The sequence below is a fragment of the Pezoporus occidentalis genome, unplaced genomic scaffold, assembly GCF_034315485.1.
Source record: "Pezoporus occidentalis ecotype Australia unplaced genomic scaffold, CSIRO_AGI_Poc_V1 ctg268, whole genome shotgun sequence".
Lineage (NCBI taxonomy): Eukaryota > Metazoa > Chordata > Aves > Psittaciformes > Psittacidae > Pezoporus > Pezoporus occidentalis.
Genome location: NW_026914589.1, coordinates 16,135 through 42,608, shown reverse-complemented (window position 1 = coordinate 42,608; position 26,474 = coordinate 16,135). Strand labels below are relative to the sequence as shown.

Sequence of the window (26,474 nt, the reverse complement as noted above, 5' to 3'; positions counted from 1 at the left end):
TTATATATTCACAGTGCGATTTTTAAAAAGTCAAACAAGATAAAGCCTGTATTCTCCCAACAGCCTGATACTGTTCCACATTTTATTTCAGAGACCCACTAAGCCTAATGGCAAAACCATCTTCTTTAAATGCTCTGTCAATAATAACATAAAATGTAATTCCCACATGTTAGTTGTATGAATTATATCCTCATCATCACTAATGGAAAGCTGTTCACATGAGAGGCAATTACGAGATGCAAACCCTTTGATTAGGGAATGTATTCAAGTCAAATGGAAGATTTTCTGTGCTATACCAAGAGGCGTATAAAGTGTGCTACTACCTGCCAAATATTTATGCCATCAGCTGTAACTTCAGGCAAGATTTTAAAACATACAGTTCCATATTTATGGATAGTATTGCTGAGATTTTGTTGAACAACTTTCTTTTACGTTAAAATGCAGGCACTATTTTTTATGCATTTTCAGTGTAGCTTATATTCTGTATCATACAAGTTGCCTTATGAGGCAAACATTTCCAAGCTGGGAAACTGTAAAATAATATTCCTAAAAGTAACATTGTTAAATGTAAGAACTTTTTGTTCTGAATGAAAGATCTCAATGTCACAAAATTCTGTCCAGTCTGTTTTTTATGGGCATTCCATCTCTGTTAAATGGATTTTTGGCTCCTGTTTCATGGAGTGTAAGCTTAATATCCAGTACATCCTCCGTGAGGGAACTGTAGCCTGCCTTTACAAGAGGATGAGCTTAATAATTTGTTAGTTCTTTTTTATCTGTAACTATGATGATCCTGCTTAGAAGCAGATGACTGAGTTTCCATTCCGTAGCGCCTAGTATGTGGGGAAATCCACTGTAATTAAATCTTATAAAATCCTCTTACTCCCAGTATAAATAATTCTCTGACACAGGCAATTCCCCTGAGTCTACATCACAGCCCTAGGAAAGCAAAGAGCAAGAACAGTTACTTACTTCCTTTTAAATATTTGATCATTTTGGACAAACTTCTACTCTGATTACAGTGGCTGCAAGCCTTACTGAAATTAATTATTTTTGAGGCAGAATCTGCATTACTGATTTTTCTCACATTTAACATTACTTTGAACGATGACTAAACTAGCATGCATCTTAAGATATGTAAACATCAAGACAATAGTCTGAATTGTTCTACAACATGTAGTGTTCTTTCTTGTTTTGTACTAGAAACAAAACCACATAAATCCTGCTTGACAGGATTTGAGACTGAAAGTGTGCTGGCAAAAGATCTATATGCCTTGTTAAGTAAATTTACCAAAACCAAAGGATCCTCTTAGCTTATAAGTATGAATTATAGCAATATCATTAATAATTTGCAGAGATACAATTCTAATCCCAAGCGCATTGCAACTTTTTATCCCCATTTAGGGTTTGTGATAATGGAGTGCACAGGTGAAAGCTCTCGTCCAGCAGTACATTATGAGGCACAGAGAGCTTTGAGTCCCAGTCCTTTGACCTACTTGCTGGATGATGCTGCCTTCCTTATATGCAAGAGCTTTGAAACTACACCACCACAGAGCACTGTGCTATCTTCTCTACAGCATTTCCTACCTATGTTTAAAGACCTATTTTATTTGGTCTTTCATTTAGACTCTTCTCTTTTGGGTGGACCTGGGACCTGTGCTTGAGCTAGCTTGTCTGATAGATGGACTTTGGACCAACAGTGTAGTTTGTATCCAGCCCTATTTCCTCTAGCTCCTGATCAGATTCTCTGGATGATCCCTGTGCCTGATTCGTCTCCCACCATGTCTGGGATGACTGATGGACCTTGTCATAAGCACGCAGCTCTGCCTGCCATGTTCAGATGTTGTGGGGTTGTGTGCTGGTTGGTGAGGGCACTGCCTGTGCTGGGCTTGCCTGGGGCTCACCCCTCCTTGGAGCAGCTAGCCCTCTGCACTTTGACATGTCTAACTGGCCCGTGATCTGGAACACCTGCTGTTGAAAACAGACCATGACATCCAGGTATCAAACTGTCTTGTTTCTGCTGCTCCTGACATATTTACAATGAAAACACCATGTATTTCACTTTAAGAAAATAATGTAATTCTGTGTTGTTAGAGTCTAAAATCTGTGTCAGAAAAGGCAAAGCCATAAATGGCATATTTGGTGGGAAAATATTTTGCATAGTGTTGCCTAGTTTTCTCTGAGATTTCCTTTGTCTTTCTGAACTTCTGGCATTCTCTTCATAGCCTGGGTTCTTGTAATATAGTAGAATACTTTTCAAACTGGAAAAGAAATCTCCTCCCCCTTAATTACACTGCAGCTGAAAAAGCTAGATTGATTAATAATGTTGAAAAACCCACAGCATCCTTATCTGCAGACAGAGCTCAAATATAGAATAAACTAATAGTTTAGTAGAATATGAGAATTTCCCATTTAGATGTCTTTCACCAGTGAAATTTTCATGTATTTATGTAGGCATTAAAAAAGGAAATCAGTGTGGGAAATATGTTTTCAGCTAATTCTTGGATCCATTTTATCCGAAGATTTTATCCAAAGATACAAACCAAGTTTTTCTGAGAATTTGTTTTCAAATGAAACTTCAAATACTTTGTAAGAACATGTCAAAAAACCCAACCTTTTTATTTTTGTTGAAATGTTTTTCAGAAGATCAATTTAGCAAGTTTTAGATTTAGTTACAAAACTGAGTTATGGATACTTCTTAATCATTTAATAAGACATATAATAAATGTTCTATAGCCATTTCAGCAAAAAGGTTGGGAAATTACTCATACATCACTTCTGCAGTTTATTGTTAGCACATCTTTTAAGAGATCTCAGGGTAGCCCTGGCAGTAGCCTTTTAGACGAGTGTAACAAAGACAAGCCCATAACTATCCAAACAGAATAAAAATCAAATATATGGTTGGGGTTTCTAGACAAGGAGGAAAATTTCCTAAATTAAAAGTACTTCCATGGAAGCTGTCCCTCTAAATAAGCTGTTTATCCCTATTTATAAGAGGAATTGTTGATCTAAAGAAGGCACGAGGACAGAGAATTCCAAACCGGTCTCCATGCAGGCTGAGGTAGGGTATGGTAATGAAACAGCAGTCTCATGTGTTATGTATGTGTCAGAATTCAAATCTTCATGAAACAGAAGGTATTTAATGTAGAAAAATAAACTTCTTTATTGGTTTTCCACAGTGCCCGCCTTTCTTCCTATATGTGTTGCATCGATAAAGCTGTTACAAGAAGTGGAGTAGACTCTTCTGTGTACTTTGATAAGTAATGCACTGTGGCAGGTGTCAAATTATTTCTGTTATAACTAAAGCTTTTATTTTCTTGCTCTGTAACTATGGGTAAGTCATCTCACTTGGGTGTGCCTCTTCTTTCCCAACCTATTGCCTTCTTGGCTCCTCTGTGTCAAAAACAAAACAAAAAAAAAAACCCTGCTTAAGCTATCACCTGTTTTATACCTTGGAGAACTGGGAACTTTAGGTGACAGTGAAGTACTTTAATCTGTCTATTACAGTGACAGGCCTGACTTGCTATTTTACCTCTGATATTGTTAATACCTCTGATGTTGTTAAGATTACCTGTATCGTTTCCTCTCAAAGTCATCATTCTCCACTGTCAGTTTTGCAGTATTTATCCAAGCCATCTGGATGTATACGTATATTATGAGCATCCCCATCAGTCCTCGCTCTTTCTTCACGTACTAACACTCTAGCTATAAGATTGAAACTTTTATTATTGCTATTCCCCAAATTGATTCAGCTGCGTTTTTTAACAAGAAAACACAAAGGCTTTTTTATCTCGTGGTGTTTTATTACTTGTTACGGTATGACAAAACAGATTCATGATGGAGCAGACAGGCAGCATTTAGCAGAAAAACACTTCCTAGTTTTGCCTTTTTATGCCCTGGTGAATAAAAAGCTTCTTTCCCTCAAACTGTTTCTGATGGATTAACTCCCGGTGGAGATAAGTTTAGAACCTGCTAGGATCTTGTCTGGCCTAAGGGGAAATGAAAGGAAAGGCTGACGGAACTAGAGTCGCACTCTTCAGCTCCTTCCTATCAACTTACAAATAGAAAGGGCTGAGGAAGGTCTTGACAGTAGGGGTTTACAGCTCTTCTGTTTCACCACTCCTTGGCACATTGATTTCAGTATGATACTCAGAGGAGTCTCCTGAAGGCATCCATGGTATAGGGGTTCTGTTGAAGGAGGGTCTGCTGCTGAAATTTTGATTATATATCATGAGAGATTCTGGAAGCAAAGGGCAAATATCAAACTGAGGCACTTTGAAGGTCATCCGTTTGGCTGCTTTCTCAAAACCCCCATAAGGCATGGCAGTCCTGGCATGGGAAATACATGGAGTTAGTGAACACAGCATAAGTAAATGACAGGATTTAGAAAATAAACAGTCAGCATTATGGAGATTGTAAATCTTACTGCTGTTGCAGTTGACTAGCCACAAATCCTTCCTGAGAACATATATGCATCCATTGCTTATGTACTAAAAAACCAAACCACCACGTCTCTGCTCCTGTGTACTTCCTTCACTCCTGTTGCATCAGTCTCTATTAAGCCATACACTTTTCATACCTGATGGTACCCCATACATATAGGAGGCAGAGGCTGCATTATTGCAGAAATGAGTGGGATTTGTGTTTGTCTTTGGTATTGATGTCCTGAGGCTATGGAAGTGGGTAGCAAAATTACATACAGAGGTTAACAGAATACTGTTGCTGCCCTAGAAATATTTGTAAAACTCTCAGTTCTTATCAGAAAGAGCAGGAAATTCTGATTCTTATCTGGAGTGCTGTGAAATATATGTTGTCTGATTGTAAGTATTTTTCTTGAACTTTAAATGGCTGCAGTAATAAACAGTGGCAAGCTAAATCTCCCTGGTCAGATGGGGTGAGAAAGGAAGGGAAATAGGATTAAAATCCTCTTATGCAGCTGTATAGGTTTTCCGTTCATAAACTTTATTAAAATCTCTAGCTTTTTATGTATCTTCTCTTTGTAGACCTCTAGATGTTTCATCCATGGAAGACTGCTAAGCAAAATGGCAGGTAGCTAAACCTTATTTACGTTGCACAAGATGGGAGGGCTATGGCCAGGGTTATTGTGTTTTCTCATGCTAAATAAACCAACCTGAATAACCAAGAAGACTTACCGGTTAAAAGACTTGTAATGGGGGAAATCAGCTTTGGGACTGTATGACAGTAAGTCAATGGTGAACTGACTTTTGTCCTCTGGGCTGATACCCATTGCTCGTTCCCAGGGAGAGATATAAGTTTTAAATACAGTGATTTTTTTGCCTCCTGACTTTCCATCTGTAAACAGAGGAAGGTAATACACTCCTGTTAGATGATGCTCAAAATACCTTGCTTTTTTTGAGTTCTGCTACTGAAGTTAAGACACCAGCTTTATTTCCAGATTTTGAAACTGCTAGATCAAGTCCAAGAAGTTACGGTTAGATTTCTTGTAAAAGAGACTGGCATACACCACTTCTGATCTTATCCACGAAAGCAGGTGTGCCACTGTCTAAAAGCCACTCATCCAGGAATTTACAGTAAAGCATATATTTGAAAGCTGATTTTTCATTCTTCTCCCTGGTCACTCAAATAAAAACCTCTTACCCCAAGAACCAGTATCCCTACCCTGTCACCTCTTTCACTACCTCAGGGGAAGCTTTATACAAGGCAAAATGCTATCTAATTTCATAATTTATTTCTTTCTTCTCTGTCTGATCATAGCAGATAAAACCCCTCCAGATCAACTTTACCATCATCCTCAGATGCACCAAACAAAGCCCTGAGTATAAACTCCAAAACTAGACTCAAACTTTTCAGTTGACTCAAACTGACCAAAACCCTTTAACCATCATGTTTCAGGCTCTGTGTTGGTTTTGGCTAGAACAGAGTTAATTTTCTTCACAGCATCTAGTATGGGTCTATGTTTTGGATTTGTGCTGAAAACAGTGTTGATAATTCAGGGAAGTGTTAGTTGTTGCTGAATGGTACAGAGTCAGGGCCCTTTCTGCTTCTCACCACCCCACCAGCAAGCAAGCTGGGAGTGCATAAGAAGTTGTGAGGGAATACAACCAGGACAGCTGACCCCCCCCCCCCCGACCAGAGGGATATTCCATACCTTATGGCATCATGGTCAGCATATAAAGCTGAGGGAAGAAGAAGGAAAGGTGGGATATTGGGAGTGATGGCATTTGTCTTCTGAAGTAACCGTTACGCATGATGGAGCCCTGCTTTCCTGGGGATGACTGAACATCTGCCTGCCAATGGGAAGTGGTGTGTGAATTTATTGTTTTGCTTTGCTTGTGTGACTTTTGCTTTACCTATTAAGCTGTCTTTGTCTCAACCCATGAATTTTCTCACTTTCAGTCTTCCAATTCTCTCTCCCATCCCACCAGGTAGGGGGGGAGTCAGCATGGTGCTTAGTTGCCAGCTGGGCTTAAGCTGTAAGAGGGTCTCGGCAACTCACAACCATCCTTACCAATGCCTTCATTCATTCTTGAATGTTCTAAAATTATCATCTCCCTTGCCTCAGTACTTCTATAAATTGGCATTTTCTTTGTGATTACATGAACAGACATTCATATTTTCCCTCTCCTGAAACAGAATGTTAGAGACAAATTTGGCTCAAACACCTCAGAATGTCTAAAAGCAGTTGGAAAATACGACAGGCTCTCTCTCTGGAAGTTGAAATCCTGTCAATGACAGAGCTGCACTTTGGTGTTCAGTCACATGCTTCTGGGTGCTTCACTAAGCAAATGAGCTTAGACAAAAGTTTTCATTCTGTGTGCCTCTTTTCTTTTTCCCTCCTTTCCAATTCTGTATAATACCCCCTTGCTAATAAGAGCATTGGTTGTGTATTGATATATAGCATGCTTTTGAGATACTCATCCTTCATAAGCCTTAGAACTCCTGAGCAATAACTTCTGCTTAGCTTGATTAGGGCTGATAGGAATAATAGGTTAATGGAGTCAGGCATTCTGGTGCTTTCATGGTGCTACAGTTTGTGTTGGAAACAACCTTATGAAGTAAGTGGCGAAGAATGAGTATTACCAGTCTTAACTGAAATTTTCTTACTTACCACAGCTGCTTTCTTTGTTTTGCTTATTTTATACAAACCTTGAGAAATCCTGGGCCTTGGTTTCAGAGAATTGCAGACATGTACAACAATCTTATTTTCATTAAAAAATAAAACCAGCTATCTCCTTCTTTCTGTGTGAAGGACTGAAACGAAGTATTCTAGAAGTAAATTGATTGCTAGGTTTGAAAAATAAAGGCAGTTGGGATCCATTTCTGCAGTGAAAACTACAGGATGATATTAATCCTCCCTCTCCCTGCACATAGAAGTAGGGTAACAATGGAGAAAAATCTCCTGTAACAAGGCATATACTCTACACAGTTTTCTTTTCCACAGACATGGTCAGAAATGTAAAAGCAGATTTTGATACAAAGTGCACATGCTTCCAGAATGTAAATGAGCTACCTTGGATTTTACAAGTCACTCATTTGGTCACTTATGACAGTGATTCCTGGTTCCCAAGCAAATTTACTTTTTGTTGTAAAATCCCATAGGGACTGATAAAATAATGATTTCATCTGCTGATTCTCATACAAGACTAAATTCAATGAAAAATACTTTTACTAGTAAAGATACTGCTTCAGTAGACCAGTGGTGATTACCAGATAACTTTTACAGATACGCAGTTCCTTTCTGAAGGTTACCGAGAAAGTGCTGTTTGTTTAGATGGAAACTTTGATTTGAAATCAGGACTCATATACTCGAAACTGATGTGTCGGGTCAGACTACTGAGCAAATTGCTCCAGTGATGGTCAGTGTGAAACCCTTGAAAGGAAAGAGTATGAAATACTGGCATACTGCTCTATCAACCTTAGGAGCTCATGTAATAGTTAGGCTTTCTATAATTTTTTTTGGTCCAGCCAAGGAAGGTATTTCTGCTTCTTGCATATGATTAAGCCACACAGAAGCACGCAAACAAAACTGTCAAGCTGAGGGCAGTTCCACTTTTCTAGGTTTTGCAATGGAGCTTAGTTTGGAACAATTTGTGTTTTAGACAAATTTATCTACTTGTCCCTAGGAGTAAGGTTAGCATGAGCTCTGACAGCTTTAGCTGTTTCTTAGTCCTGCAGAGAAATACTTGCCTTTCTCAGTACCATCACCTCCTTCTCCACCACTTCCAGCTGATTCCCCAGCATGCTCCCCTTTGCTGTCCCTAGCGCCGCCTTTGCTTCCAGGCCTAGGAGGAGCACCAGGATACTGCTGCTTATTGGAGCCATGCTGTCCAGCTGTCACTCCTCCTACCATCCTCCCATGGGCATAGCCTTGAGCATCTTCACCGTAATGCCCTCCTGGTGTGATGAACTTCTGAAAGTGATCCTAAGGTAAGAACAAAAAGAACAATAGGAATCCCTGTTACAGGACATGGTCCATTTACATTTCAGAACATGAACTCCTGAGTCTCTGTAATCTGACCAGTTTTGTGTCTCAGTTACAAAACCCTGTGGCAGAACTTTATGTGAGTTATTGTTTATATTACGTATAGAAGCAGTTGTTGAACAGTAAGTTGTTGAACAGTAGTAAGGACAAAGGAAACACACCTTTTAATGGACGTCTCACAATCATTTCATCAGGGTGAGAAGAGAGCAAGCTGTGTTTTGTCTCCAGCAGTGATCAGTATGAAATACAGGAGGAAGGGAATGGAAATGGAGCTTTACCAGAGCAGGTAAAGGTCCAGAGAGATACTTCCTACATAGGAAGTGTTTTCACCTCAAGATTAAGATAGCCCAGCAAAGTCAGTGTGGTTGTAGTGTGGGAGCTAAGTGTTACAGGGCAGCAGAACAACAGGGTACCTGTGACAAAATAAAAGCCTGAAAGATGACTACCCACATGTCTGTTTTCCATATGAAGGAAGGTCTGCATGGGTCAGGATATTTACATCTGCGGGATTGAAGAGATAGCAGCCTGGAAAAACATGAAAGACGTTCTGGACACCACAGGAGGAAAATGACAGGAAGAGTATTGCATATAGTAATACATGCATAAATGAACCAAATCTAACCAGCAACAGGGTAAGAAAGCAAACTGTGTCCATCACTAAAAGCAAGTTGGTCTTATTTGCCAGGCCATCCTCTCTGCCAAGTCCAGGATAGAATCTGCACAATCCCTGTAGTACATACTGAAAGAGCAAACAGTCAGTGCATGATTTATACACCTTTTGGTGCCAGCACAAGGTCCTGGTTTTGCACACCAATTTTAATAAATACTTGTGGGGAACAGGAACTGACAGTATGTTCAGAAAAATACTTTATGTATTGCTCATAAACAAGATCAAATCTTGACTCCTATCAGATATAAAAAAGTATCTCTTATGTATGTATTACAGCCCACATGGATGTATAATAAAAGTAACTTGGGTTATGCATCACATATGTTTTTTCCTGTTGGACTAGGGGACTGGCTGTAGATGCACAAAGATGCAACAAATATACAGATGAAGTGAATGAATCTGTGGTTCCTTGTGCTGTGTTTCTGCTTGAATAAATTCATCTCAGGCAGTTAATGACAGACAAGAGTGCCAACCTCAGGCCTGGCTCTCAGAGGGTTAAAACTTTCTCAGGACTTTTACACCTAGTACAGTTTAGCAAAAAAGAAGCTTTCCAGGCTGTAAACAGGCTTCCAAGGCCAGCTGTTCGGTCAGCTAAAAATAGATGAGAAGTGAAAACCCCACAAGGCTCAAGGCAGAATTATTTACCCTGAGTTCCCTGTGTCTCCAGCAGCAGTGTCCAGGGTTTCACAGCAGGTCACCGGGCTGCAACCCAGGCAGGCAGCCAGCTGCAGGCTGAAGTGGCAGAGCTGGTGCCCCCAGGGCCTTTAGGGACTGTCTGTCCTCCTAGCTGTAGGGAATTCCCTTTTTAGGAGCAGAGGGATAATGTTCCCCTGAATGTCAGGAAGCACTGAGAGGAGAGAGATTGTGAGCACTAAGCTGTACACAGGAACCAGTAGGGCAATCTGTTCAGTTATGCATGAGAGCTATGTAGCTGTAAAAAGGCAAACTGAAAGAAGGGTATTTTGAGGTCTAGAGGTCAAAATGAGGTTATTCTTAAAATGTTAATATGTATCCAAGGTTAATGGTACTACTCATTTGCTCAGTAATTTCAAAACAGGATTTGCATCTGGGTTTTTTTTAAGTTTCACCCATGCTGTGTACCCTTCCAGATAATTAAATGCTTATTTATCTTTTCCTCTGGTTATTTATATGCACTCTCTTGGAAAAAAAAAAAAAAAAGGTCACGAAACATCAGCATAACATGCAATACAGTAAAAAGGGCTGGTTTGATTTTCTACATAGCAGTATTTGATTTGACCAGGAAGGAGCATCATTGTCACCTGGTGTTATTTAAAATTGCAGTATTATCACTAAAGAGGAGTGAATTTTCTCTGAAACACAAGGTTTGCCTCAGGTAAGCCACACCTAAATCTTATTTAGCTGCAAATGAAATTAATTTGATTGGTCTCAGGATTCTTCATGGACCTCCTGAGAAAACATCCTGTGTTTAGCAAACATCTCCATTTAGATAGGAAAGACCCATTTTCTATGTAATAACCCAGTCTACCCCCTTGCTAGAATAAAAATATATTTTTCTTTAGTTTTGGCCCCCACAATAGATTGTCTTAGCTCAGATTAGCAGAGGACAAAGACAAATTAATCTTTTTGAAATCTTTAGTAGATTAAAATGTGCTCATTCCAACAGAGGAGAGCTCAAGAGCAGCAGCCTCAAGCAGGAGTCTCAATGTAAGCAAAGCTGGGTAGGTGCAGCTCTGTCCTCAATACTTACATCATGCCTCTGCTCAGTGTATTCAGAGTGAAACAGGGCTTACACTCGAGGGGAATGTGTGTCTTGAGCCATTGCTAACAGTATGTGGAGCTTTTATGTATATGCATATTTACATCACAAAACCAGCCTCTCAGTTAGGGTTGATTGACCCTGTTGGTAGAAGTCCCAGGAGAGAAGCCTAGGTGTGTGTAAACCACCAGAGTGTCAACTGAGAAGGCTAATAACCTTCTCTATTTGGCTCTGGGGCAGATCACACAGTTCCTTCCTGGTATGGTCTGCCCTGTCTGCATGTTACTGGAGGCAGGGGATGTTATCCAGTCCCTGGGTGTCCCTATATCCACTTTAACAAGGGAGCAAATGTAGTAAGTTTGTGTGATGTTCCCTGGGTTGGCTAAACAAATTAGGCTCATGTCTTTAAAGTCTTTAGTGACAGCAAGAGCCTGATCCTGCAGGCTGAGTGCCCAGATAGATGAATTCTGAATTCTCTGGAGCTACTGCATGTGCCTCATGAAAAATAGATAATGAAAGATGATCCAGCTAATGGAGCTGAGATCTCTAAGCATCTCAAGGCCCTGACGTCACTGCAAGGCAGTCCCCAGGAGGAGACACTGTGTGCTTCCCATCAGCTCCTTGCTGTGCCCTAAAGAGAATGATTGAGGCCACCAAATGTGTTTCTATTTCCACCTCACTGATAAAGAGCTTCCCAAAGGTTTGATGCCTATGTGGTTACTAACACTTCTGAAGTTACTGTGACTGAATCTTCTCAGTGACAGCCACTCAAATGCTCCTTAACAGTGGGATGGGAGGTTTAAAATTCAGACACTTGGAGAGTCTCAGAAACTTCTTACTGTTTTTATCAAAGTCTGTGCCTTGGTCCTGGAAACCTATGATTGACTTTATAAAAAAAAAGAAAGAAAAAAGAAAAGAAAAGAAAAAAAAAGAAAAGAGAAAAGAGAAGAGAAGAAAAGAAGAGAAAAGAGAAAAGAAAAGAGAAAAGAAAAAAGAAAAAAAAGAAAGAAAAGAAAAAGAAACCTCAGCTGTATCTTAAGCTTTTTTTTTTTTTTAAGCATGCTGCCCTCAGAGGCACAACAGGTTGAGCTCTTGGTTTCTGTTTCCAGGTCTACTTCTGACTTAAAGTTTAATTTTGGGCAAATTATTTTTTCATCTCTATGCCTGAATTCACTCACCTAAATAATAGGAATTTTTATCTAATACTGCCCAAATCATTTATATCTTATTTGTATATTTTATATCATCCTTGTGGCATTTTCTTTGTGGATGAAAGAAATTGAGTTTCAGAATTTCAGTCAGCAGTTTTCTCACAGTGCTCCAGAAACAGCTATGGAAAATAAAAGGCTCTTCCTCTCTGTCATTTTGCTGTTTCCACACCAGTCATTTTTCAAGTAAAAAGGCATCAGACTTCATGTTCACACTTACATGGCTTTGGGTGTAGTTGGGGCCTCTAGGTCTTCTGCATTAATTCATCTGCAGCACAGCAAGTCTCATTTTGTTAGAAAAGTTACATCTCAGCTGGTTCACTCCACTTAGGTCATAACCTGAGACCCTCTCATATCTCAGTTTAGGAGTTAGGGTAATAATGAGCGGGGCTGTAAAGCTGGGAAAAATAGTTTCACACGATCTTGATGTGTTTGAAGCCAGATAAATTTAACATTATGAAGTGGGGAAAAGGCCTGTGAACTGCTGATCTGTTAATTGCTGAACTGTGAAGTAGGATTTAGGAGACCAGGAGATAAGACTGAGACTCTCTTTATGATTTTGGGTAATCCATTAGTCTACCCCATGCTTCAGTTTCAGTGTTAAAAAATTAATGTAGCAATTTCCTTCATGCTATAGTTGGTCAGATGCTACAGCAATAGAGCACATAGCAAGGTAGGATTTCTTCATTGTCTTTAGCCAGTAGTAAGTTGCACCTTGCAGCTCCACAGTGAGGTTGATAGTGTCCTCTGAGACATGGAGAGAACCACAGTTCAGTGACACATTGGCACAGCATGGGGTGAGGATAAGAAATCCTTTTCATTTATTAGACAAGGCTCAGCAAAGCCCAGCTTCTCCAGCCCAGCAGCAAACAATGAGGGTGTCACATAAACACTCCCTGTTTGGCAGGGTATCAGTGTGCTAAAAGTGTCAATCTCAGTCTTCCCAAAAAACATCCCCTTGTATTGTGTATTTGCAAGAGAAGAGGGTCACAGCATCGAACACAGCTGCACAGTATGTAGTGCATTTAACTTTGCTCATGTTGGGAATGGTCAGTCCTTTTGTCTGTGTGTTTAGCTACAGTTTGCCTTTATGGATGGAGCTGCACTAATGAAAGACTGGCAGGTTTTCACTTTTGCATGGAGCTGGTCTGATGCTCATGCACACACAACATACGTGTTTTCTTTGCTAAAAGTAAAGAGAATGATCTGATTGTCCAGTGTGGTTCTTTGGCTGGAGGAGAAGGAGGAGGAGAGAAGCAGGAGGGTGGATCAATGACGCATGACTGCTGAGATCTTCTCCCTTGTGTGGAAGGTTTATGGCTATGGCACAGGCTATTCTGAAACCCCTTATATGGTTTTGATTTATTTTTAATAACGTTTCTCTCTGTGTATTTTTATATTACATTACCTTGCTGTTAAACCTTTTTCTTTTTTTGAGGGAAAAACCCCAGTCTGTTCTGAACCCCAGACCTTTCCTGTTCTGTTTTGCTAAGTGTGTCTGAGAATGTTTTAAGACAGTTAAAAATCTATGATATAAAAGCAGTAAACACACCACCAGCTTTAAATCCCTTCCCTGTACCACAGCTTTAAAGGCACAAAGACTTCTTTAGGAGCAAAGGATGTGAAAATTAACTGGGAGGGGGAAGTAACTGGAAGTAGCACTAGAAATTCTTTACTCTGCCATTATCTTCCTCCCACAGTTTCCTTTTGTTTAAGCTTTCTTTTCTGCATCTGCCTTTGAGCAGAGCTAGGAGCAAGAAAGGAAGGGAATGGAAAGCTAATCAAACATTGCAATCAAAAGGGCTTTTAGATAAAAGTTATCTGGTGCTAAGGTCAGGCACTGTCCTGGTGGTTTGGAAGATAACAGTGAGGCTACAGATCTGTTGCCTTTACCTGCCCAAGAGCAACCAGCTCTCAGAGAGGATGGCTCAGTTGCTGCAGTCACTCAGCTTTTCTTCTCACTGCTCTGATTGCCAGCAAAGATGCTAATTTATGCTAGCTGTGATGATGACAATAGTTATCCATGGCAGCAGTGGATGCAGCTTGGCAGAGTCCTTGCACAGAGCTCACTGGGCAGCTAGCAAATGGTAACAATTATGTTTGTGATCCTCCTAAACTGGTTCTGTGCACAGACTCTAGGGCAGACCAAAGTCTTCCTGAAATGACCAATGGAGATTTGTTATCTGTATCATAAAACAGAGAAAAGGTAGCCATGCAAGTGAATCATTGAGGATTTTAAAGCAGATTATCAGCTGCTGTTTGGAGACCATGCCTTTGTTCTCACATAGCAAAGCCGTAAAGAAAATCCTAGGCTTGTTAGACTTTTGTCTAACACCCAAATACATTTATCCAAAGCACAGGATCTTACAGTCTTGCTCAAAGAGCTTGGGAGCAGAGGTGTTCTTACAGAACAAAGGGAGAGACTGACAACAGAAAGGGTATGGAGTGAAAGGCATGGGTGAATAAACAAAGTAGGAAAAACCGCTAACACAAATGAAGCATTTGTCATCAGCCTTTGCAATGTCAGTCTTGGAAGGACCTTGTGCACGTCCAGTTTTGAGTCAGTTTGTCACAACTCATTCACTTTGTATTGCTCTGATTGGACACCCTTAAATGACACCCTCAAATTTTTGAAACTTTGGACTTTTTCTTCTCTCACCTTATTATTTAGAACTATAGACTCATAGAACCAACTAGGTTGGAAAAGACCTTTGTCTCACTCTTCCTCACTGCAGCAGATTCTAACATGAACTTGGCTCTCATATGTTTTAGGAGATCTGAGATTGCTGAGTATTTATAAAAATAATGTATTTTTCTAGGATTTTTATCTGAAGAGTCCAAAGTTCAAAACACGATTCATTCTCGCATCCTTTCAAGGAGTTACCTCACTGAAGAGATGAAGTACCTAAAGCACAAAGAGATGAAGAAACTGCCCGAAGTCTAACAACACCAGATATGCTTGCTGTGTCTTTGGTGTGTCATCCCTGATCTGTAAGCTGAACTACTGTTGTGATTTTAATCACATTTTGTCTTTCAGGCATCTTTCCACTTCCTGCTTCCCAAATTGTCATTTTTAGAAGTGAACTACAAAGATTTACTTATTACTGCTTTTGAAAACATAAAAAAAAGCTGAAAAATAGGAGTGAAACATAGCATGCTTTTGTTTAGCAGAACATTTTCTTCAGCTTGACTTTTACTATTTTGCTTGAGTATCCTTAGACTGGAAAATAGATGCCATAAAGGAGCAAAATGACACCAAATAAATTTTAAAAATCATCAGAAGACAAGATGCTACATCAAAATGCATATATAGCCTGAAACATTTTCTATTTTTTTTCACAACTTCTGCCAATCAAGTGAAAGGAGAGTTGTATTTGTAAAAGGTTAAGTATCTTCAGAGGACTTTACACCAGCAACAAGCTGTGTAGAGAAGTTCAAAGCTTAAATAACAGTACTAACTCATGGGAAAGGGGGCAGAGAAGAAAGGATGTCTGAGTTTATACACCATATCTGATAGGAAAATACTTTAGAAGAAAACAAATGTAGCTTCTAGCAAATAAACTGAAGATACTGCAGTATCAGGTTAGAGGTTTCTGTCTGAATTTTCATTTATGGAACTTCCTGCAGAAATGAGCAAGGGACTCTGCCCAGCCGGAAGCATAAAAGTGTATCATAGGCTAAAAATAGAATCATAACTATGGGAGCTAGAGTTAGGCATGGATGGATCATTTCCATATTGGAAAGAAGAAATGGAATAGGTACAGAAACAATTAGTCCTGCCCTGTGCAGCTCTGAACACCTGCCAAACATGCAGTCCGCCTTTATTACTCAGTTCTGAATTTTCTCATGCTTCTGTATGTCCGATACCAAGTATTTGCTGAAGGAAACTAATGCTGCTGCCAAAAGGAGATATAACTGTGTGTTTATATAATTTTGGCTTTTTCCTGCACTAGATATCCCTTCCCCATGCTCCTCCCTCCATCTCGGCTCATGCACATTCAGACAGGCGAGCCTGGGCACACTCCATTCCTGTTTCCCCTGGGTGTATGGGGCAGCTTTTAAATTTTTATCTCCAACTTACCACAGAATTGTCAGTGAAGGCATCAGGGTTATTCTCATAAATGAACTTCTCCACCCTCAGCTGACGTAATTTGAACATCTTGGATCCTTTGTTAGTGAGAAGAGAAAGCTCTTCTAGCATCACATCTCTGGGGGTGCTGATCTTCTTCCCCAAGTTCAGCTTAGACACCTCTTGTGGCATGACTACAAAACATGGAATGGGATGCTTTAGGAAGGGCTCTGGTCCAAGTCTCTTGTGCATTGCTTCCCAGCATCAGTAGTGACTTCAAAGCAGACAAATTAGAATTCTCTTCTAAATTAAGTTTTAGGAAATAACATATGCACTAAATTTTTACTTTGATGTCACATATATGTAGCATGGGTATAAATGGGTGGAATTTACTCTGGACTGCAGTCAAAGCAAATCGGAACAGAGAAGAGTTGCTTAAGGGTGGAGCTAGAGGCATGTGTCCCACATCTGAAGGTCCTCAGTCAGTGCAGCAAGATTCCTTAGAATTATCTCAAAATGCACCACTGTCTTGTCTGGTTGCTTCCTACGTGCACCTCCCTTCATAAAGAATTAGATGAGTAGCAGTCAGTTCCTCAGATTGGGCTGCCATATAATAAATAAAGACAACTGTGGTGTGCTTTGGTTTAAACATTATCCTGAAGCCATGGCAAGATTCAGTGTTGTTATAACTGTTTGTTTGTTTGTTTTAAGGAGAATTTTTAAAGGGAAAAGTAGTTGAAATTCTCTTCAAGTCTTAATATGCCAGTGGTTCAGTAAGTCCTTTTCATTTAATTTGATACCACCAATTCACCATCAAAACAACAGATTAAAAAACGTTTATTGTAAAAATCTTGCAGAAATGCAGTTAAAGCTTTTCATTCAGAAACACATAACTTTTACGAGGCTTTCTTTTTTCTGTATTGACCAAGGTTAAGACCACTTATGCACTGTTGCATTTCATTTACAACAGAGAATGAATCTCCATCCTTAAACTAGTACAATATTGGTATAAGCCCATTTATTTCATTAAACATTCTCTGAAGAAATATTTTTTTTAGGAAGCCAATTTTATATAGCACTATTTCATAGCACATGAGGAAATGGCTTTTAACTGAAAATTGGATTTTCACTTATTTGTTTACCTGAATAAAGGATTAGGGCTAAACAGAAAAATATATTCCTGTACCCTAGCAAAGAAGTCTCTACAGCCCTTTTTGAGGGCTGCAGAAAGGAGCAACTTTGAAATGATGCTTTTCAAAACCCCTAAAAATCTTCTCCATGCTGTCAAAAGTAAAGAGAAGATAAGGATATCACAGTTAATTAAAAGTCACCCTACCTGATACACAGGTATTCTGTAGAAAGAAAAGTGTCCCAAGTTATATTCTTCCTACTGTATTACCCCCTGTAAGAAACAGACTTTTTCAACTGATGAGTTCTGGAAGAGTTCTATCACACAGAGGAAAAATAAATTAGAGACAAAGCTTATAAGAGAGATAATGACATAGAACATAACTAGGCTCTGCAATATTGATTCACATAGAAGATAATGTTCCCTTTCCATTTACACTGGTGTACCTCCAAATTAATTCTGCAGGAGAATATGAGTTTACAAAGTGTGATGTAGGTCAACATTTAACCTGAGTGTGTGTACAATGCTTTTGAACAGTAAATTTGAAAATGTGATGTGACTGAAGGCTGAGCTTCAGTAATATTTGTCGCTCTGCCTCCTGATATGTTCACTGCATGTCTTGCTCTGGGAGCTCAGTCAGACAGTGAAATTTTAAAGGCTGAAATTCAGGTTGAAAGCCAAACAATTCTCATGTGTGCAGTTTTGCATATCTTACCTTCTTGTGTCAGCTTCCCAATGAGTTTAGTGGACTTTTTCCTTTTAACAGGAGCAGGAGTCCCTGCAAGGGGCATTCCCACAAAGGGTTCTCTGCTTTGCTCTAAACACACAAGGAAATGGAGAATGAAACACTGGAAACTTATTTCTTGCCTCTCTTGTAGTTGCCATCCTACAGTTACGAGATACACAGCCTTCCTTTTATACACAGGTTCTTTTCTAACCCTTCCACATGAAGGAGCTAGTGAGTGGTATCATCCTATACAGAATATTAGCAGCCAACTGTGGTGTTTTCTGGGGGCTTATCATTATGACATAAAACATAGCAGCAGATCACAGCACAAGCATTGCTTGTGTCATATAGCACTGTAACCCAAAGTAGGCATTTTATTTGCAACATGGCAGTCTCCCAGGCCCACGTGTGCCACAGTGGTAGTCTGTTGTCATCCTATCCTGCACTAATAGAATGTCAGTTTGAAAATTTGTTTTATCATACCATATTATAATACCATGCAGTTATCATTACATGGTAATCAATATTTTAGTATAAGGATTTTGAATCTGGTCATGAGTTATTTGGGAGCATTTTGAATAATGTGCAAGTTTGTTTTGATATTTAGATGGTACTATTAGAATTAGAATAGGTATTCATAAAACCACTAGACTGAAAGTTCTGAAAACAAAACAACTAAACCCCTAAGTAATTCTGTCTGCTATGACTGCTACTGTTTTGTTATGCAAGGGCTGGCGGAGGAAGGCACAGGCAAACTTGATAAAGGAAAAGTTCGCCTGATTCATTTGAAGTCACTTGCACCTATATCTTATGTATTGATCATACACATATCATTTGGAAGGGAAAAGGAGGGAAAAGGGAGATTTCTTCTGGTGCAGTGTTCCCCATTTCTGTCCCCAGATAGAATGAGAGCCCTGTACTCCAAAGTCAGGGAAAACAAGGAGAAATCTCAGCAATTCCACTTGAGTAAGCTTCTCAGAGTCCTTCTTGGGGGGTTATCACACATAATGTAAGTAGGGCAAATGTCTTGCCTTCCCTTCAACACTGTCTATGCCTAAACAACAACATATAGGGGGACAGATCCTCACCTAATACAGTACAAATGAAAATGACCAAAACCCTTTGGTTTCAGCAATAGCACTAATTAACCATCTCTGTCCTTGTGATTCTTCGCACTTTAATTTCTTAAAATTTCAGAACTGAAGACACTGAATTTCTTAAAATTTCAGAACTGAAGACACTGAACTATGAACTGTATTTTAAAACTAGCAAGCAAACAGTTGGCTGTATGAGTTTGTACATGGTCCTTGTTGTTGTGCTCAAGACATTTTTATCTCCTGTGTATTTTGCAGTTTCATTCCACCATTGCTCCTTTTGCAACATGATTTTCATGTGATGAGGTGATGATAACTGCTAAAAGGAGCCCAGGCACAGCAAACCAGCTCCAATCACATTGACAAATACTCTCTTGAATTAGTTTTGCTTTCAGATTTCCAAGATTTTTTTGTTTGTTTTTTTCTTTTACAACAAGATGCTGTCTATGTAGTTCACATCATAAAAGAGCCCATCCTGGTGTATTCCCAAAGCAAGCGTGAGCAGGTGCAGCCATAAAGCACGTGCTGCACATTCTCCTCGAGCAGTCGGACATCTGCTTGGTTATGTAAAAGAAGCAGGCCCTGCTTGACAGGAAAGGGGCAATGCTGCCAGGAGGCAGGGGCGTGGGAGGTTGTGGCCCACCTCATGGGTCATAAAACTGGCAAAACAGGGAAATAATCTGTATTCCTCAAATGTGGACTCCCTGGGGCAAGGCAGAAAATGCTGGCCCTTGTGGGGAGCTGTGCTCCTCTAGAACACTCATTCCCAAGGATCAGCGAGAGCAAGCCTATCCCATTCTGCTGTTCTCCTTCACTAATACAGCAGGACTGGGGAGCGGAAAACCTGCTGCATGCAATTAATCTAGCATACGAAAAGGGGCAGGAGTCTTTCATTATGGACAGGTTCCAGAGTTACACTAGGACTGCTGCTCTTTCAGCCACCCCACCACAAAGAGACTGCTGGAGCCTCAGTCCCCATCCTCCCCAGTATCTCACACATAAAGCCAGGGCCACAGTTATCTTTTTCTCCCCTGAGCTCTACCGTTGATTCAATTCCTCTGCATCAGTCTTTGCAGCAGTGATTTGCTTGGTTTTGCTGCACACCAGACCAGTCTTTACCCTCTCCAACACCTGCTCCAAACTGTTTTGCTACCCGGTCAACTCACCTCAGGTTTGCAGTGCCAGGTTCAGGCCAGCTCAGGTGCCTGCCCCAGAGCTTGGCAGTGGGCTGCTTCCTCCTAGCCTGTTTCTGGGTGCTGCTGGGAGGCTTGTCCAGCAGCCCTGCTCACCCAGGGTGCCTGGGTACAGGCAAACTCTGCCCAGCACAAAGTGTTGATGCGAAGTGCTGTGAATTTGACTCCTGAAGGCTGCTTGCACAGGCATCCTGTGGTTATTAATAGCCAATGGCCCAGAGGGAAGGGTCTCAGATAGCACTACTGCCATCCGTGAGGAGAGGGGAAAGGAAAAGGTTGCTCCTCAGGTCTCCTGCAGTCACTGCCTCAGTTCCCAGAAAGACCAGTCACTCCATAGGTGCCTCACTTCTTCCTCCTCTCTTTTTAAATCAACATATTGGTCCCCTTCCTCCTTCCATTGCATTTTAATGCAATTTGTACAACCTTTTCAATACCCTGCTTGTCATTAATGCCTCAAAAGCTCTCTTGGATCTTGCTCTGTTTTATACCCTCCTTCTGCCCCCTCCTCACTCCATCATTCAACCCAGTGTCTTCAAGACTCTCATGCATAATTTCTAAAATGCCAGGTATTCAGATAATACATCAGAAACCACAGAAGAAAAATAATTGTATGCATGAAGAAAGAAGTAGTAGGAAAACCATAAAGTCTAGAAAGCTATTTACAGAGTTCTAGGAAGTAGCTGTGTAATGTGTATGGGAAACCCAGCAGAATCAAATAGCAAGGAAACTTAATTTCCTGATTCATGACAGAAATAGAGTTGATTGCCTGCATTTGGTGTACATCCAAATGACCCCCCTTCTTTAGCTCCTGTTCATTATGAGGCAGTTCCTCCTCTTTTTAGCTCTGTACCCAGTTGGGTTATGGTTCTAGGATGAAGGGAATGTATCTCATTTTACTGGATTACTGCACACACCTTTCAGCTTCTATGTAAAGTGGAAATCTGACGGAAAACATTATCTTCCTATTTCACATTGAAGCAAAATCAAGCTCCCCTCTGAATAAACCTAGAGTCCAACCAAAAACTACTGTGATAGTAGTGGAAATTCATTTGCCCAGAGATTCAAGCAAAGTTTATGTAAAGGAGTATCAGGAGACAGTCACTTTCCCTTTTTCCTAGGTTTTGCAGTTTGCTTCGTCTGCACCAAATGCATATAAAAATTCCCAGTGTGATAAGTGGGTTTAAAACACAAAGCATTAGCCCCAGTAACTGTTTGGAAGATCCTTTCTAAGAGTGCTGTATCATACTTACAGGCAATAATCAGCCCAGTAATACGCTACTTGGAGTCAGGGCATGTATGGCAAATTCCTGGCCTAAAGTTTCCCATTTTCTTTTTGCTTCCACCCATATAACCACTATGTGTACTTCATGTTGTGCCTGTAGCACAGCTCTTACTCTTCCTGATCTGTATCTACTGTAACACCATGATGTAAGATTTTCAGTATCCAAGAATGCTGAATCCTTCACTAAGCCCAGCAGATACACCAGAATGATGTCTGGCCCAGATCCTGCCCCCACAGTCTCATTCTCGTGATCTGGGATAACTCCCTGGGGCTGTGCCAACGTAAAACAGGTACAGGGGATAGCACAATTGAACTGTAAACACCTGCTGCCTGCTCTGGGCACCATCACCAAGCTTCAGGCCTGTGAAGGCATTTACATCTGTACAAAGCTGGATGGTGCCAAAAACTACTATCACAACTGACCATCTGTCCACACTTCACACTGGCCATAGAGGACCAGGTGTCTTGGTGTTGGCCAAGCTCTGCTCATTGAAAGTTTTACAAAGAGGAGTATTTTTTCACCATATGCATTGCTCTTGGATTGGTTTAGCACCATAGTGGGCATTTGCCCAAAGTGCTCAGTGCCTCCTGTAATGTCCAGTTGTGCTCTTTGAGGTGCTGCTCTCCTATTCAAGTTCCCTGCATTCTAAACCCTCTTTATTAAGGACACTACTGCCTGTCTCAAGGTGATGGCATGGGGGGGGGGGGGGGACAGACAGACCATAGTGAAAATAGATGCAGTGTGCTGCTATATTGCTTAAAATCAGCAGACCTTTGCTTCTGCTTTCCCAAAGGCATGTGCTATAGTTACCTCTTAATTTTAAGAAGTTTCTAGCTCCATTGTGATAATATTCTAAGAAATTAATGTGATTTATATTATGGGGTAAGAAACTGCGAAATGCAGCTACCACTATATGTCACCTTCTTGCAGTCACTGGAACGATGCTAAAATCTACCTCCTCTCTACTTGCTTCCAGCAGCCGTTTTCAGACTAATTTATAGCTGATGTATTACTTCTGCAGTCATTTTCTGTGCCTTCCTGAGCACAAATTACACTTTAGGGAAACAGTTTGCACCAGATGGGTATCATATGGAAACCTGCTGGATTTTCAGGCATGGTACATCTCCAAAAGGTGATTTAGCAGGGAAGAATGTGGTTGCTTTTCCATGTCCTGTGCATCACCTGCTGCTCCTCTGCTTCCTCCCACCCCAGAGGTTCACAGCTTCTCCAGCAGCCAGCTGCAGGGAGAGAGGAGCAAAGCAGGCTGGAAGGGAGGAGAGTGCCCCATGGCTAGCTGGTAATTGGAGGTGAGCAGGTAAGAGATGTGAGCCCTCTTATAAAACTGAAGGGAGAACAGGGAAAAGCAATAGCAAGAAGATGAAGAGAAGGCAGTCTAGCATGATGTGTGAGGATCTCAGTCAGGATATGAGCAGGCATGCCCAGCAATTAGGACCAGAATCAAAGCACTGAGAGCAATTCAGGGTGAGCTAACCCCAGGAGACAAGGCTCCTCTGTGGATACCCATCTCAAAGGGCATGAGGCAAACAGGATTAGGGGCAAGGCCAAGAACCTTGTATGCCGCATCAAGGTCTTGTGTGAGAAGTAGGCAGGGTAGTGAGGAACTGGAAATGAGACAGGTTGAGCAGGCATATGAAGGAAAGTAAGATAGGAGTAGAGAGTTCAGGGCAAGATATTTATCGAGGATTCAGAAATAGGATCTGGAAGCTGAAATGATCAAATGAGGAGATTCCTTTATTCCCTAGATGCTGGTCGGTAGTATTTAGGTTCCTAGGCCAATCATCATACTCCTCAGAAACTCCAGTAGCAAAATCCAAGGTTCAGACCAGTATCTTATCTAGGTTTTTCAGTGCTGTTGCAGCTGTGACTGTCATCAGGCTGAAATTCTGAGGAGAACTTGGCCACCTCCTCTTTGAAAGATGATCCACAGCCCTCATTCAGTGCTATGTGAAGTCCTGTTCTGTTGTTGCAACCCTGATCCTTCAGAGGTTATTTTCATCTGCATGTGCATATATACGTACACCAGATTAGACACAAGACCTGGAGGGCACTGCACAGAGTGTGAGCCTTGAACCCAGAAGAAATGTCAGAGAGGGTTTATCTTATTAGCATGGCACCAGGATTTATAGGGTGATTTGGATAAAGCCATCTTGTGTCTGACACTTATGCACCAAGGCACATCTTTAAGTGAGATTCTCACCTCCTACTCTACCTTCAAATAAAGTTCTATGTCTCCATTTTCAGTCACCAGGCTGAGAACTAAATCCTACTTCTTTCTCCTCTTTATAAACAGTTTCTTCTGAGAAACGCTTAGTTCAGTAGTCTAGAAATGACAGTGGTGGGTTTAGCAGAGACTTCACTTTTGCCCAGCCATGGTGTCAGGTTCAGGATCTCAGTGGCTTTTTCCGCTGAGAATATTGTACCAATCTGGTATCTGTGCTATAAGTAATGCCATGAACTCAGCATAGATAAGAAGTTATGTAGGGCTCTTAGTGTTATCTTACCCACTCATGCTACTCAATGCTCAAGGTTTCAAATCATGAGAAGCCCTGCTTGATGAGCTGGTTTAAGTTTGTTTGGGGTTTTGTTTTATTTTTTGGGGGTAAGGTTGGGATTTTGGGATTTACTTGGAGTGTGGTTAGGTTTGGTGGCTAAATTAAATTTTTGCTTGAATACATGCAGTTTCGACTTAGGTCAACTGGGTAGTACACCTGCTAGCTGTACAACATTACAGCACTTCAGAGAGAAGTTTTTAATCATACAAGGAACTGTCTGTATCTCACTGTCATCACCTCCCTCTTTCCAAATATATCCTTTGTTTAAGTGGCCTTAGGACCAGCCTGCATAAAGCTTGGCTTTCTCTGATTTGTACCTTAAAAATTAATTTATTTTTGCACTGCATTCTTGTGCATCTAATTTCAAATGGTCTAAATTCAAATTGTTGATGTCTGCAAAAGTATTTCAAGAGCAGCAGATGAAATCTGTCTTCTTACATGGTGCTAGATGGACACAAGCAGCAGCTAAGATAGGCGTATCAGCAGGGCTGTCTCCTGAGCAGTTTTGATCATGTGGAAGTCTGGCAAACAGTGTCAGTATGGCAATTAGTATTCACCATTTTAACTTTCCAAAGATAAAGAATTAAATCTTTGACCCTACTCCCTTTTCCCCTGGAGCCCAGGACTGATCAGTGCTGAAAGTATTCAGCATTCAGGCAGATTTCAACATGATTCAGTCTGTTCCAAAAAAGAGTTGCAGAACTCTTGATCTGGCTTTTTTTTTTTTCCCCTCGTTTTTTAAAATACGTTATATATAATATTTGTTATTTTGAAATATTTCATATATGCTTACTCTCTTCCATTTTCACACAAACCTCAGGAAGACTAGTTAGTAGTTTGTAGAACTACAATAGGAGAAACTGTTAATGCCAGGTTCCATCCTGTCACTAAGTGTGCTTAATGCATAAGGAGATATAGGACTGGGACAACTATGTAGGATTTTATCACAGAGCTGGAGTGTGTGTTGAAATAGCTGACATGCCCATTGTGTCTTACTTGCTGGGCAGCCTACTTGCCTGCGTGCCTTACATGCTACCACCCAGGAATTGCCTCCAAGCCTCTCAGTGCCAAAACTCCCTGGTATGAGGCTGCCCTTCTCCTCTTGTATGTGGGACTGAGCAACACCACATGTGAACGCTAAAAGAGGACAGATTAGGAAGAAAGGATTTCCAAAGATTTTAAACCCTCCAGATTTCATACCACATCAGGCGAACCCCAGAAACCCAGGTAACTCGGAGAAGAACAGTGGCAACATCTAGTGGCCGTTAAAGCTATAGGTCTGTACTGCCTGGGAATATCCTTATTCCTCCTGCATGCCCAGTATTTGCCCTGCTGTGCTCTTTGCTGGACACTTCTTCCATCGGATAAGATTGTTTGGGGGTAGATAGGCCCACTAAGCACCTTACTATTTTCTGCTTTAAAACTACTCTCAGAGTCGCTAGCTGAAGTCAAATTCATCCCTAGCCTGCTGCATAGCTCTTCAGTAATCCTTTGACTTTGCTTTGGGCCAGTAACCTCAGGGCTGGTTTCTGTTCCACCTTTGAAATTCTGTTTGTCTGGCTCCTTCTGACGTGATCTGTTGTGAGAAGAAATGACTCTCACTTGAGAAGACTGTAGAGGTTAACAGAAAATTTAATCAGAACCCTGGACACAGCAACTGTCCCGCAATGTGTCAAACCATCTGGAGTAGCTCATAATCCTACTATGTCAGCTTTATTAGGCAAAGCAAGATGAAGTCCTAATCTGCAGCCTGTGCATCTGTAGACTTACTGGTTTGACAGAAGCTCAGGTTTCGCAAACATTGCTGCCCCTTTGTGTGTTTCCTGTCCGCAAATCAATCAGAAATAGTCCCAAGACCCACCTCCAGACCACTGCATAAGGACCCCCTTCTTGTAACTAATCTGAAAAGCATCCACAAAATGATACCTGGACAAGTGTCTGAAGTCTGCAGTCTAATCCTACATCTGGCCCCAGCATCTCCTGAAGTGCTCAAGAATTACTCTCTGTGGATGATACAAATCTAGGAAAGGCGGCTTTCTAACGCTTGTCCTAAACTGAGCAAAATGAACCTCTTGGAACCCAGAAATTGAGCAGACTTTAACATGAATTGGGTTAGGACTAGGTTTAGACTTGGAGTCTGAGGATACAGTGAGATTTTCTGACTGATTAGGGCTTCTGATCTCTTGGTTATTATTAGGTTGAATTGTTCAATGTGAATATAAATTTGGGTTTACCACAACTTGAAAGCTTTTGTTGATACCAGATTTACAAGCAAAGGGTAGAGTTTGGGTTAGAGCAAGCTGAGGGGCAGGCCAGCTCGGGTGCCCCC

The 26,474-nt window shown here is 40.8% G+C and overlaps 1 protein-coding gene and 1 long non-coding RNA gene across 4 annotated transcripts; one reads left to right on the top strand and one right to left on the bottom strand.

The window, feature by feature from the left end:
- Positions 1 to 1,592: 1,592 nt before the first annotated feature.
- LOC134166644 (uncharacterized) lies at positions 1,593 to 3,344 on the top strand. Its single transcript, XR_009965939.1, has 2 exons — positions 1,593 to 1,995; positions 3,177 to 3,344. It is a non-coding gene; the product is annotated as an uncharacterized LOC134166644 (long non-coding RNA).
- A 361-nt stretch (positions 3,345 to 3,705) lies between these two features.
- Positions 3,706 to 20,466, bottom strand: MYOZ1 (myozenin 1). 3 transcript variants are annotated; one of them, XM_062624458.1, is made up of 6 exons: positions 20,263 to 20,466; positions 17,991 to 18,092; positions 16,159 to 16,340; positions 8,197 to 8,401; positions 5,151 to 5,337; positions 3,706 to 4,326 (listed from the first exon to the last, which is right to left on the bottom strand). In XM_062624458.1, the coding sequence occupies exons 2-6, from the start codon at positions 18,064 to 18,066 to the stop codon at positions 4,095 to 4,097; spliced, it is 882 nt and encodes a 293-aa protein (XP_062480442.1). In that variant the 5' UTR covers positions 18,067 to 18,092; positions 20,263 to 20,466; the 3' UTR covers positions 3,706 to 4,094. The 3 variants fall into 3 exon arrangements, with proteins under 3 accessions (XP_062480442.1, XP_062480441.1, XP_062480444.1); XM_062624457.1 differs by having other exon boundaries at positions 5,151 to 5,310; positions 8,167 to 8,401; positions 20,263 to 20,465; XM_062624460.1 differs by lacking the exon at positions 17,991 to 18,092 and having other exon boundaries at positions 5,151 to 5,310; positions 8,167 to 8,401; positions 20,263 to 20,464.
- Between the last annotated feature and the right edge of the window lie 6,008 nt (positions 20,467 to 26,474).